Source organism: Lathamus discolor, chromosome 23, assembly GCF_037157495.1.
Source record: "Lathamus discolor isolate bLatDis1 chromosome 23, bLatDis1.hap1, whole genome shotgun sequence".
In the NCBI taxonomy this organism is placed as follows: domain Eukaryota; kingdom Metazoa; phylum Chordata; class Aves; order Psittaciformes; family Psittacidae; genus Lathamus; species Lathamus discolor.
Window position 1 is genome coordinate 1828368 of NC_088906.1, and position 13147 is coordinate 1841514.

General features: G+C 46.6%; 1 protein-coding gene across 3 annotated transcripts in view; it reads left to right on the forward strand.

Moving 5' to 3' along the window:
- Positions 1–13147, forward strand: part of LIMA1 (LIM domain and actin binding 1) — a 26583-nt gene continuing 13436 nt past the window's right edge. Inside the window, exons 1-4 of one of the 3 annotated variants that reach the window (XM_065659520.1) lie at positions 1–76; positions 2955–3090; positions 5603–5648; positions 7622–8068. In XM_065659520.1, the coding sequence (XP_065515592.1) occupies positions 2972–3090; positions 5603–5648; positions 7622–8068 (612 nt within the window). In that variant the 5' untranslated portion in view covers positions 1–76; positions 2955–2971. Of the gene's footprint in view, positions 77–2954; positions 3091–5602; positions 5649–7621; positions 8069–13147 lie in introns of those variants that run through there. The other 2 variants (XM_065659521.1, XM_065659522.1) reach the window with 2 other exon arrangements.

The following is a 13147-nucleotide window of genomic DNA, read 5'->3' on the forward strand; positions in this document are numbered from 1 at the left end:
GCTGTGGGCGGGGCGGCCGCGGGTGCCCGGCGCCGCCGCCGGCTCGGAGGTGCATTCGCCGGCTCAGGCGCGACAGGTGCGTGGGGCGCGGCAGCGGGGTAGGACCGCCGGGCCGGTGGGGGGCGCGCTCCTGGCAGCGGCGCTGCGGTGGGATAGAGGAGGGGGGGGCTCGGCCGGGGCCGCGGGTCGTTACCGGCCGCGGAGCTCCGGGGCTCCGTTGTCCGGGCCGGGTGGCGGCGGTGCTCAGAGCCCGGTCCTGCCCCGCCGGGATGAGGTGTTTGGGGTGCGGACGGGAGCGGAGCGCGGCGCTCGGCCTTTGCCTTCGCGTCCTGCCCCTCCTGGCACCTCATGGGTGCCCGTGCCCCACGCGGGGGCGGGTGTTGCGGCGGAGCTTTCCTTCCAGGTCCTTCCCGGGTTCCTTCTCCCGTTAGAACGCTCAGGCGCCGGTACTGGGGGGTGATTCGGTGCTTTCCAATCGCAGCCGTTTCCTCCCCGAACACCGCGCTCAGCTCTGGGTCCTGTCCCACCTCCGCCGGGCTCTGCGCTGCGTCCGCACCATCTGTGTCTGCTCAGTGCACAGCATCCTCACCGTCCCGTTTAGACTTTAACGCGTACAATAAAGGGCTGTTTCCTGGAGTGAGCTGGGATAAGTTCCTAAGCAGGAGCGGCAGAGAAAGTGCGGAGATGCTTGAATTGCTCTGGGTGTATGGGAATGTGGTGGTGAAGGTGTGGAGCGCAAGTTTCGGGGCATCCTAGAGGTCTGGTTTCTGTCTCTTGTAGCGATTGAGATTCCAGATACGCTGCTTCACTTGGCCTCTGAATGGCCCCCCAGCAGGTACTGCCTTTAGAAAAGATTGTTGCCAAACCAGGCCTCCTTGTCTTAATGTACCTGAAGTTTTCATGGGGAAAATGGCAGGAAAACAGAATGAAACATGGCAGGGGAGAAGAAGCGTCTGTGGGAGCAGCGCAGGCTGCAGTGGAATGGGTGCTCGAGCATCACTGCTTGGGCTTCTGTTCTGAACAGTTAAACTGGGCTTTGCTTTCTCATGACAGGCAGCTGAAGGTGCAGAGTGGGGCTTCAGGTGAGCTCCCTGTGGCTCAAGGTTAACCATAAACCGAAGGTTAAACTGTGGCTTTACCTGGCTGCCTCGGAATTCATCCTTTTTAACTTGGACACGGTTCTGTGTGAAGAACTGGGAGTTCTGTGTGTAATCCCTGCAGATGTATGCTGTGGCTTCATTAAAGCCATATGCTAAATGTCTGCTACCGGGCATCAACATCCTGTAATCACAGAAATGCTCCTTTATTTGCATGTATAATATGCTTTTTGCAAAGGGAGAAAATGGAGCACTCCTCTTGTATTAGATCCTTTTCCTTTGTGGGCTGTGATTTGTGCTGTCAGTAACTACTTTCAGCCAGTCGAGTGGAGGGTGTCCTGCTCTTAGTCCAGTCTGGACAGGAGAGGTGATATGAAATGGCTGGAGAAAGCAGGAATTCCAGCAAGTAGCTCCGCAGTCTGAGCATCTCCTGCCAGCTGGAAGGGGCCATAGGAGTGTTTCAGAGGCTGCTGTCACTGTTGCTGTGAGTTGGAAGCTGGAAATGTACCATGGAGAAGTCATTTCAGGGTGTTTCAACTGTTCTTGCTTGCTGTGATAGTTCCACCTGTACGTCTAAAAGTACCCTCTAAATGACTGTCTTGAGTAACCCACGTGCTGGCATGGGGTGTCAGTCCCTTCACTGTATCAGGTGAATTCAGAGATGCTGGAGAAGTCCCATCCTTCCTGCCCGTATCGGCCAAGACGGCAGCGTGCTCATCTGCAGCCTGTTTTCTCTCTGTGCAGCAGCAGGGTGCAGCACTTGAGGAGGGTTACTCTGGCTGGAGCACCAGCTGGGCACCTCACATTCCTACAAGGATTCCAGAAACGTGGCATTTCCTACCTTTGATTCACTGTTCCTATCAAGTTGGCTTAAGGTGCTTCCATTTAGAGTGTGACTCGTGCTCAGGTAGCCCTGTACTCACACCCCCAGAGTTCTGATGGTGCAAATCAGGTAAAGAATGTGATGGCAAATAGGAGAAGGAGCTCAGCCTGCCTAACATTAGCTTTGTAGGATCAGGCAATGCACTTGCTGCGGGCATTGTGTGACATGAGGGCAGGGATAAAAGAAAAGAGGAAAAAAGGAAAGGCGTTGGCCCACAGCTTTATTTTTGTCTTATCAGCAAACTCTAAATTAATCTCCCCTCCTTTCCTCCTCCACAAAAGAAAACCAAGTGGTGTGCAAAGAAAGAAAATCTGATACAGTCCTGTTGCCTTCTGTGCTGAAAAGCTGAACAAAATCTCTTGCCATTTACAGCAGGACAAGGCAGTGAAAGCTATTGCTGTAGGTAAGCGATAGCCACTGCAACAGGAGGCTTACAGCTGCCTCCATGAACAGGAGACTTGTTTCAGCTCACAGAGGAAGCGGTTGCTGCGTTCAGAATGAGCGCCACAAGAGTGAATGGGAAATGTCTGTGTAGGAATTACATCCTCTTAGATTTCATAACTCCAGCCTTTTCTTACATAAATGCCAGCACATTTGGTTCGGAAACCAGACGAGAGAGGGCACATAAGGGCTTCGTGGAGCCCATGTGTATGTATGGGGAATCTAGAGGTCACATCCACATCCTCCTCAGCCACAGTTTTGCTTCCTACTCCTGGCTTGTGGCTTCTCTCTCACCCCTTTCATTGTGGCTGGTGTTTTTATCAAGGGCCCCATCTTAATATTGTCTGCAGAGGAAATGATAGTCTTAATCTGTTGTCTTTCTTCTAAGTCCATTGACGGATAAAGTCCTGAAATGATCAGGACTTAGTACACTGGGAGCAGCTGAATGGTGGCTTGGTATGGAATCACTTGATGAAACTGCTTTTGTGCTCACGTAATTCCTATTGCTGACACTGTGCTCTCCTCCTGAGCAGGTATTTGGGGTGCTAAGATGGAGCCTTCCCCGTTTAATAGAAGACAATGGACTTCACAGTCCTTGAAAATCACTGCAAAAGAGCTTTCTCTCGTCAACAGGAACAAGTCGTCAGCTCTCATGGAGAGGTTCTCCAAGTAAGTGCTGTGAGGCTGCTGACCAATAGCTGTGTGTGCAGGTTGACAGCTGGTACCTCGGGCAATGCTTCACCGGCAGTTGCTGTGCTTCTTTAATATGGATCTGTAAGGCATTTCAGCTCTGGTTTAATGTGCGCTGGGCAAAAGTTTCTCTAGTTGCTGATGTTCTGTTGTTTCAGTGGTCAGAATTAGAATAGCTTCTTTCTGCTCTCAGAAAATCAAGTAGAATGTTCTCTGTCAAACTACAAATGGCAGTTTGGTTTTGAGGGCAGAGTGTGGGAATGCGGGTGGCTATTGCCATTAGGGTTTTACTTCAGCAGAAACAGTCTTGAACTGCTAAAGCCATAAACTACATAGGTTTCTCTGTTACCATGGCATTTCATGCCTGGTACCCCAAGAAGTAGCAGTAATACATTAGCAATTAATCAGAGACCAGTGAGAAACTGGTGGTGACAGATGAAACCCTCTAGTAAGAGTTCCATCAGAGTGTGTCACAGTAGCTATGTTCTTCACATGTCCCCTTCCCTTTTCTCTGAGAGATGGATTACAGTCAAATCACAATCATTTTATACACTGAGAAAGCTGAGTGTTGGTGGCCTATAGTTGTTTTCTGGAAAAGCTTTTAATTCCTTATAGACTACAGCTTGGATTTTCAATGGGATTTGGGCAACCAAGTCTCCTATGTTACTGCATTAATAGTGTAGCAAGGTTTTGGAGTGTTTAAATGTTGAGGGTGGGAGAAACTTTCTGGAGCCTGTTAGATGGATAATTGGCAACCTGGACTTCCCACAAACACAGCTCTTTAAGTTCCTCTTTAAGTACTGTGTCCTGGGCAGAAGCTGCTTGCTTTGACTGCTCTTGTTAAGGTGATTTATTCACTCACTGAAGCTTGATTACAGAACCTGGTCATCTTGCTGCATGTTGCTAATCCTTTGCAAAGGGCTTACTGGAAGTAATAATCCAAACTGCTGTTCCCTGATCAAGTAAGGTCCCTCTACATAAGCAGCGTCAGTTCCTTGGAAAAACACGGTCCTGCTTATGGGCTTTGCCAACACTGACACAGTGAGGAGCATAATTTTTCTAAATTGCTTTTACCTAAATATTTGTACATGAAACCATTTATTTCGTTCCATAAAGGGTTTAGATTACCAGTTTTGGCAGGTCAGAGACATGCAAATTGCATCAGCAGAGACTTGATCGGTGTGCTACAGTGGGGGAACTTCCAGTGTGTGCTGTCTGGGGCTCTTCAGTCCTTGTTTGTTCTTCAGTGTGGTACTTGACTTGCATTCCCACGGCCCTCTGTAGCTTCTTCCAGTAGTGAGCTCTCTTCCTCCAGGATCTTCCTTTCTCAGCATGTCTCATTCAATATTGGGAACCTTTGGGGTACAGAGACATAGGTTAATACGTTTGCATTGATGAAAGACGGGCAACTGCGCTCCTTTCAGTCTGTACAATGAATGCAGCTTGGTGGAGCAGGAGTAAGTAAGGGTGCAGTTTGTGTATTCTCTAGTGTAACAAGAGGAGGAATCTACATGAGAGCACGCTATTTACAGCAGGAAAAAATCAAATGTGATAAAGAAAAACTTGTAATAGAGCAGGTATCTGCACATGAGATTATTTCTCTTGGAAGGAACTACGATACGCATAAGTTACGGGTTTGACTGCAGCCATTATGTGAAGGCTGAAGCTGGTGACTGTAATATTAGTGCCTTGTTTACTGCATGTAACACAGTCACAGTTGTAGCAAAAGTAGAATTCCACAGATAAGAAAGGTAGAAACACCATTTGCCCAGCAGCTGTTGGGTGACATTTCTTCCCTTTAGAAGGCAAAGCTCTGCTTACAAATGGCAAAATGTGTCACATCTGACTAATCTGTGCATCTCAAAAGCAGAGTGGGCTCACCCTGTGCAGGGCAGGGGCTGTGGGTGTGCAGATTGCTGGGAGTTACCTCTAGCTTCTTAAAGGACTTTGATTCATGATCCAGGGTGGCTTATCTTCAGAGGGCTGTGATTACTGGTTCCACTGCTGGGATGGTTCAGCTGCTCTTGAAGCAACTGCTGAATTGGTGCAGTTTACAACCCAGCATAGTAGAATGAACTGGCACTTCTGTAGATGTTCTGCTTATGCCAAGCTGTGATTTGTCACGGTTCAGCAGCTGCTGGATCAATAGCTGAGTTATTCCTGCACAGCAGACAGCTGCCTGGTGGAAACAACACAGCTATTCCAAGGTAAACTGTCTCGATTTGAGACTTGGAGTGCTTAGGGAATGAAAACAATGGTCATGTGTGTTATTATTGTAAACTGAATGATTTAAAAACGTCTGATCACTTTGCATTGCTCTGGTGCCGTTTGCTACTGTTTTTCAAGTCTCTGGTTTAATTTGGTAAGTCCAGGAAGTGCAGGGAATCCTTGGGTGGGGGGAACCCAATCTCAGCTGTCTTAAAGAGCATTCAGTATTCTGATTTAAAAACTGTTGTGTTAGGGTTTTTTCTCTCTTTCTTCTATCTCAAAGGTATCAGAAGGCAGCTGAAGAAGCCACTGCTGAGAAAAAAAGAAGTGTAAGTATTTGCTTCCTGAGCAATAAGCAAGAGCCTGCAATAAGAGCCTACCCGAATGCTGCTGTGACAGTTGATTTTTGGAATATCAAAGTTGCTGCCCTGTGTCCTACAGAAAACTTGGCTTAGACATAGTGTTTGCTTTGACTCATTCCCCCTACCCATTCCCAATGTGAATGAAAGGAAAGCAAATGAAGTTCCTTGCCCCAAGCTATCTGTTGAGTCACCAATTCGCTCCTAAGCAAAAGGCAAAATGAGTTAACCACAACACATGAATATCCACCTCTTTGTTCTTAGCTGTAGGCAGTGGGGTGGTACCTCTTCTTTTCTTAACTAAATTTATAAGTCTGCTTACAAGAAGCCACCAGCCTGTCTTAAATGTAACGTGTGTGCATCTTTAATAGCTGTAGCATCCCTTAAGGGGGATCTTCTCTGAGGAGCCTTACAGGGTTCAGACCCCTGGATGAGGGAGAGCATCCTTTTTGGCTGTTACAACCTCACGTTGCATTGCACTTAATGTTCTGGGATCAGAGGACCTTGCCTGAAGTAGCAGGCACTAAGATTGATGGTCTTTGTTCACACACATCCTTAGATTCATTTCTGTTTAAATATTTTCAGGATACGTGGGTAAGTCTGTGGTAGAGCATGCTGCCTTCATCTCTTTAATGCTTGGGAGTCACACTTTTCTCTGTGCAGGATCTAGGTGTGATAAATGAAGCATCCTAAAACTTACTCTCTGGTCTTAAATTTTCATTGCTTGTGTGACCAGGGAATAGGCAAGTTCCAAGCAAGAACATGTGTTAGGAAGTGTGCTGGGTCCAGAGCTGCTCCTGTGGAAACCTGCTGTGCCATTTTCAGTCCTTCTGCTACATTACATTTGCCTTATAACTTTAGTACTTTCTTTCAAAAGCAGTCAGCACAAGCTGATTGTTTTTGGAAGTGTAGATGGATTCAAGTTAATTTGCAAAGCAGTGTTCAAAATGTGACCAGAAGAGTAATAGGGTGAGAGATTTAAATCCTAATATAGCTGCTAATCCTGTTTAATTCCTGTAAGCCCTGCAGACCTGTTCCACTTGCAGTGAGTCTGAGACATAGTGGTCTCCATAAGGGAGAGACAGCAAAAATGCAATGATGATATTGATGTGAATGAATCAAACATAGGCTGCGTTACTCTGGGGAGAGGTAACTACTTGTAAGTACAAGCAGTCTGAGGAGCACTTGAATGTGAGGGTTACTGCTGCCCCATCTAATTCCCAGTGGTAAGGCAGCACTTGCAAGCTTGTGTGTGTGTTTCCTGCCGAGAGCTTTCAATGTGTTGAGTGAAATAGAAGAAAAAAAAGCCAGTGAATGGTCTGGTATTTATAAATGGGAGCAAAAAGGTGTTTGTTGTCAGTGTTTAGTTTGAGCCTTACACTGGGTGGCATAAAATACTGCAGGCGGATCTGTTGTAACTCAAACACTGCTGTTAACTGATAGTGGAAATACATAGCTCCAAAAGTGGTGGTTTCTGAAAGCTAATCCTAAGCTTTTTGGAAGGCCTGCACTGATTGTTGTCTTCTGAAGCAGCTGGAAGATATTGCAGCATTTGGCACACCACCCACCCCTCATATGGCTGCTTGTGCTATTGTTTGCTCCTTCTAGGACCAGAGACCCTCGGGTGGAGTTGGGTCCCCCTTCCTTCATGTGTGGATTGAAGCCTTTTGTGTCATTTAACTCATCAGGGCTTGACTCCCTTTTCCCTTATAAGGCCATCCTGTTTGCTCACTTCCTGCTTTAGCTCCTGACTTTTCTCCCCCCTCCTTCCTTTCCTATCCTGGATGCTTTCTCCATGTGGCACAGTTGTAACTATTCACAGCTGTCTGAAAAAGCAGAGAGCTGAGCTCAGTGCTGAGCCTTCAGCTTCCTTTCGCATAGAAAGGAAGTGCTTTAATGCTTCACCAGGCATAAAACTGGAATTAACTTCTTGTTCTTTGTAGAACACAGAAAATCTTCCCCCTCATTTTAAAAGGGGGAATCTGAGTGTGCTAAAGAAGAAGTGGGAGAATCCAGTGCTGGGAACGGAGTCTCAGAAGGAAACGCTACGAAGCAGCTGTGCTGAGGTTAGGCACAAGGTTACGAACCCCGGGCTTGGATTCGGGAGCAGCCCCGCTCCTTCCCCAGAGGAAGAGCAAAGCCTGGGGGCTGGTGCTCCAACCGCTGAGCGCATCCCTGGCCAGCTCCAGTGTCCTGGTGGTGACAGCAGAAAGCCCAAAAGCCACTCAGCAGAGAGTGGCAGAATGGAAAACTGCCTGAGAGAGCCCAGAGAGGTGGAGAAGTCGGATGCCAGTGAAAACACGGACTCGTCGGGGAAGATAGAGAAGTACAACGTCCCGCTGACCAAACTCAAGATGATGTTTGAGAAGGGTGAAGCGACCCAGCCCAAGGTAAAGATCTGGCCCCTCCAATCATGAGAGAAACTAAACCTCTGCTGCCTCCTGGGCATCAGGAAAAGTCCCTGGAGGGAGTGGTTCCTATCTGTTGACTCTGCAAATAATTGTACTCATTGTTTTAGTTGAAACTTAACGTTGTGGGTGTTAATAACTTACTTCAGCTGCACGGAGACCGGCAGAGTGCTTGGAGTTGGGGCTGTTGGGGATTGCTCAGTGGAGATGTGAATTTGCTCGTGAAAGGGGTGCAATTTAAGAGAGAGAAGTATGGAATTCATTAAGTGTGGGGGTTTTAAGCAAGTTGGGTTTGTTTGTATGGTGTCTGAGGATTAAGATGAGCTATGAGAGCATGAGTGATGTAAACCAATATATGTATTAAAAGAAGTAACTGTTTGAAGTGAGCTCAACAACCTCGGGTGGTTGCAGTAGAGGTGGAAGTGCTGCCAGAGTTAAGGGGGTTTTATGAATGTATCAGTGAGTCACACACAGGCACATGCAGAGAGATGTCTGCGCTGTGAAATACTCCCATCTTTTTCTTGCTGTTCTCTCATCTTTCTATCTTAAATGTTTCTTATGGGGGGGGGAGAGGGAGGAATCAGCAGAGATAGGCAGCCAGGCTCCTGCCTTCACTAGTTTTGACTTGCAAATGCACAGGGCTTGCATTTTTCCTACAACTGCTCATGAAATGTGATCCTGCATGTGGACTGCAGACTCTGTGTCCCCGGGGAGAATTGCTTAACTAGAAAATGAGTTGCATATGCGAGTGACTTGCAACATAGTCCTGAGGCCTTGATGCTCGTGGATTTTCCAGTTTTCTCATAGTTTCCTTTACTTCTGGCCTTTGTTTGACTGCGGGTGGTTTTCTTGTGCTATTGAGCAAACCAAGCGATTTTTGGGCAAAAGTTGTTTAAATATTCAACAATTCAGGGCTTCGGAGGAGCATCTCAGTGTTCAAGTGAGGTTTGGGTCTCTATGGAGGAATTTCACAACTTGGATTTTTGTAGGCTTTTGTCATTGTGTGAGAGCTGCCTGTACTGTCACGTCCACTGAAGGGGTGGGCTGTGGAGGGTGATCTGATAGCGCTGCTCTCAACTCTTCCTGTAGGATTACTCAGTCAGGATTCCACAGGAAAAGTACCGGTTTGCAGATGGGCTTCAAGTAACTTTAGCTTAGCCTGGGGAATAAATTGTTTCGGAGCTCTGGAAGTGATATTTCTGTCAAGTTTAGTAATTCCAAGATTGTTGAGAACCGCCTGAGCACAGTCAGTACTGTACAGGAGGTATGAAACTCTTCAGGTTAGGTTCAAAGTACGTTCCTATTCCAAGTGCATCTGGTTACTTTTTAGTTTTTGAAGAGAAAAGGCACAAAGTGCCCTGAAGTTTTGAGTGTATGGGGGAGAGGGAGTGTCTTTGTAATCAGAAAGCACTATTGTGAGATTCCTGGTTCTGGGAACTTTTCTGAGGTCTGGAGGGTGATGTCATGCAGTCCCATACAATAAAGATACTGAAGCACTGTGGGGACACAGCTCTTTTTCACCAAGGTAGGAAGCAACTATGGCAGTGGTGTAAATTTGCCTAACTGCAAGCTCTGCCATTGCCTCTTCCATTTATGCTTTGCGTGAACTCTGTGACTTGCTAAAGCTCTGGTTTAAGTGCATGCAAGACCTCAGAGAATGATTTAGGTTCAAAAAGACCTTTACGAACATCAAGTCGAACTGTAAATTCAGCTGAGATGCCCATTTTCCTTGGCATTTATGGAAGTCTTAAGGTAAAAGTGCTGTCAGAGCTTTCACAGAATCACAGAATCCCAAGGGTTGGAAGGGACCTAAAAAGATCATCTAGTCCAACCCCCCTGCAAGAGCAGGGTAACCTACAGTACATCACGCAGGAACTTGTCCAGGCGGGCCTTGAATATCTCCAGTGTAGGAGACTCCACAACCCCCCTGGGCAACCTGTTCCAGTGCTCTGTCACTCTTACAGTAAAGAAGTTCTTCCTGATGTTAACGTGGAACTTCCTATGCTCCAGTTTACACCCATTGCCCCTTGTCCTATCACTGGATATCACTGAAAAAAGCCTAGCTCCATCATCCTGACACCTACCCTTCACATATTTGTAAACATTGATGAGGTCACCCCTCAGTCTCCTCTTCTCCAAGCTAAAGAGACCCAGCTCCCTCAGCCTCTCCTCATAAGGGAGATGTTCCACTCCCTTAATCATCTTTGTGGCTCTGCGCTGGACTCCTTCAAGCAATTCCCTGTCCTTCTTGAATTGAGGGGCCCAGAACTGGACACAATATTCCAGATGCGGCCTCACCAAGGCTGAGTAGAGGGGGAGGAGAACCTCTCTTGACCTACTAACCACTCCCTTTCTAATGCACCCTAAGATGCCATTTGCCTTCTTGGCCACAAGAGCACATTGCTGGCTCATGGTCATCCTCCTATCCACCAGGACCCCCAGGTCCCTTTCCCGTTCACTACTTTCCAGCAGGTCAACCCCCAACCTGTACTGGTACATGGGGTTGTTCTTCCCCAGATGCAAGACTCTACACTTGCCCTTGTTAAATTTCATCAAGTTTCTCCCCGCCCAACTCTCCAGCCTGTCCAGGTCTCGCTGAATGGCAGCACAGTCCTCTGGTGTGTCAGCCACTCCTCCCAGTTTTGTGTCATCAGCAAACTTGCTGAGGGTGCACTCAGTTCCCTCATCCAGGTCATTGATGAAAATATTAAACAGCACCGGTCCCAGCACCGACCCCTGAGGACTGATTAAACATCTGTAGAAGCCAAATAGCAAAAATGGCTGTAACTTCGTGGCAGCTTTTAAAGATAAAACAACTTGCCTGGTTGCTGGGCAAGCCTGTGGCAAGAATCCAGATTAGAGCCTGGATTTCCTGACTCAGACACCCACTCTAAACAAACCTATTCTCATTTCCAGGGTTTGCTTATGCAAAACCTTCTCGTTTCTTCATTTATTCATTCAGATCTTGCTCCGTCTTCTGCAATTTAGATAAAAGGCAGATCTCTTTTATTGCATCTTCATGGAGAAAGCTGCTGTAACCATGCTAGAGGCAGGCATGTCAGTCTGGATTGGTTCAGCACTAAGCAAAGCCTGAACATCAGCCCTTTTATCAACTACAAAGGATTCTTCCCATAAGTGATAGCAAAAGAGTACACAAGGAAGAGCAGAAGAAAAGAAAGAGCAAAGCAGATCTGCAGTATTCCTTACAAAGCTGTCTCCAAGCTGGTTTGTGTTTTTCCTCTGAGGCAGAAAACTTAACTGTCTCGTGTAACAAACCTCATGTGCAGGGTCACATTTGACACACTTGGTGTATAATGAAATAGGTGTAACTTTGAGTTGGTCTTTTGCCCAACAACTCTTTGTGCCTCAGGCAAAATGCTGTTAACTCTGTTTGAGGTACCTCTGCACTCACCTCTTTTGTCTTAGAACCTTGGGGCTTTCCACACACCAGGAATGTTTTAGCTCTTTTTGCAAGTAGCAGAAGCTGTGGCATGGGAACTGTGGCCCAGCCAGGACTGCAAAGGGAACCGAGTGCCATAGGCATAAGACTGGAAGTCAGGGATTCCTTCATGCAAAAGGTGTTCCCATCCATGAGCCAGAATCATCCTAATGACTTCAGTTGGTCAGTCTATTGATTATAAGGGGGAAAGACCCTCATCTTCCCTTTGTTAAGCCATTATTATTATTATTATTATTGTTGTTATTACTCTGTTTTTTTTCCGTACAACATAAAACTGCCAATATAAAATCTACATAACATTGATTTTGTATGTAAAGGTTTTAGAATGAAGACCTATACAGAAATATCTCTGAACTCTAAAGCTTTTGTATTTTGGTGGTTTGGGTTTTTACTCTCACGACTTAATTGTGTTATAGTGACCTACAGAGAAGTTCTTCAGCTGAAATTGTACCTGCAGATGTCTGAGGTGGCAAAGAGGACAGGAGGAGAGGAGCTGGCAGGACTGGGACAGTTGGAGTACTCATTAACTCGGTCGGTTTTAGCTGGTCATGAGATGGCTGCCTCTGAGAATTGACCTTTTCCTGCTGCAGTGGATTCCACAGTGAGGTGGTGTGATGGGGGGAAGCTCTTTGCTCCCAAGTCAGGACTCACCAGCCTTCAGGAGCATCCTGCAGAGTCAAGCAGAGGAATGTGTTTCTGATGGGTATTGAATCCTTTACTGCTGACAAAAATACAGAGGTTTTGGTTGTCCCCTCAACATGAGGTCAGTTCAGCATCATGTTACTGGAGAAGGACTACAGGGAGAATAAATGGAGATGTGATTCTCAAATAGAAGAGGCTTCCTGAACAAGTTACCCGTTTAATGTCTGTCTTTTTCTCCTGAAGAGTGCTAATGTTTCTTTCAGTGAGGTTGGAAGCCCAGGTGCTGGATCTAAATTACTCCAGACCTTTGTTTCCTAGGAGTGAGAACTTCCTTATGCACTCTGCTGCCGGTTAAACTTTGTGTGTTACTATTGTAAACTTGGGGCTTGCTTTGTAGCTTTGTCACTCCTGCTGTGTGCCCGAAAACATGTGTGGTGCCATATGATTAAAACACAAGCCCCAAAGCCAGGGCAGTGTAAAACAGGGGTTTCAGGTGGGCTTTTCTCTTCTGCATCTTCAAAGGATCATGTCTTCAAGTACATTCTGCCTGTAATGATGATCTTTGGATACTAGTCAAAAGTTAGGCCCTTTGAATGAGGAAATTGAATTTTAAGAGCTTCAGAGTTGTGGGTTCAAGGTGACATTAAAGCTGCCATAGGCTGAATAAGAATCACCTAAGCGTAGTTTGTCCAGAATGAGGAATCTGCAAGTCCTTACAAGTGTGCAGACGCTCCCAAACTGAACCTATCAGCACTCGATGGAAGGAAAAGACTTGTCATAGCTGAGCTCTTTGCCAGGAAGAAAAGTTACCAAAGTCTTAAAACCACAAAAATAGAAAATATTTCCCATGCTAATGGAAAAAGAAGGGTTCCAGCTGCATTTTGCTCTCCTGGTGAAGTTGCTGCTTTGTGTGCCTGATTTGTCACAGTGATTATCTTACACTGCAGTTCTGTTAAAAT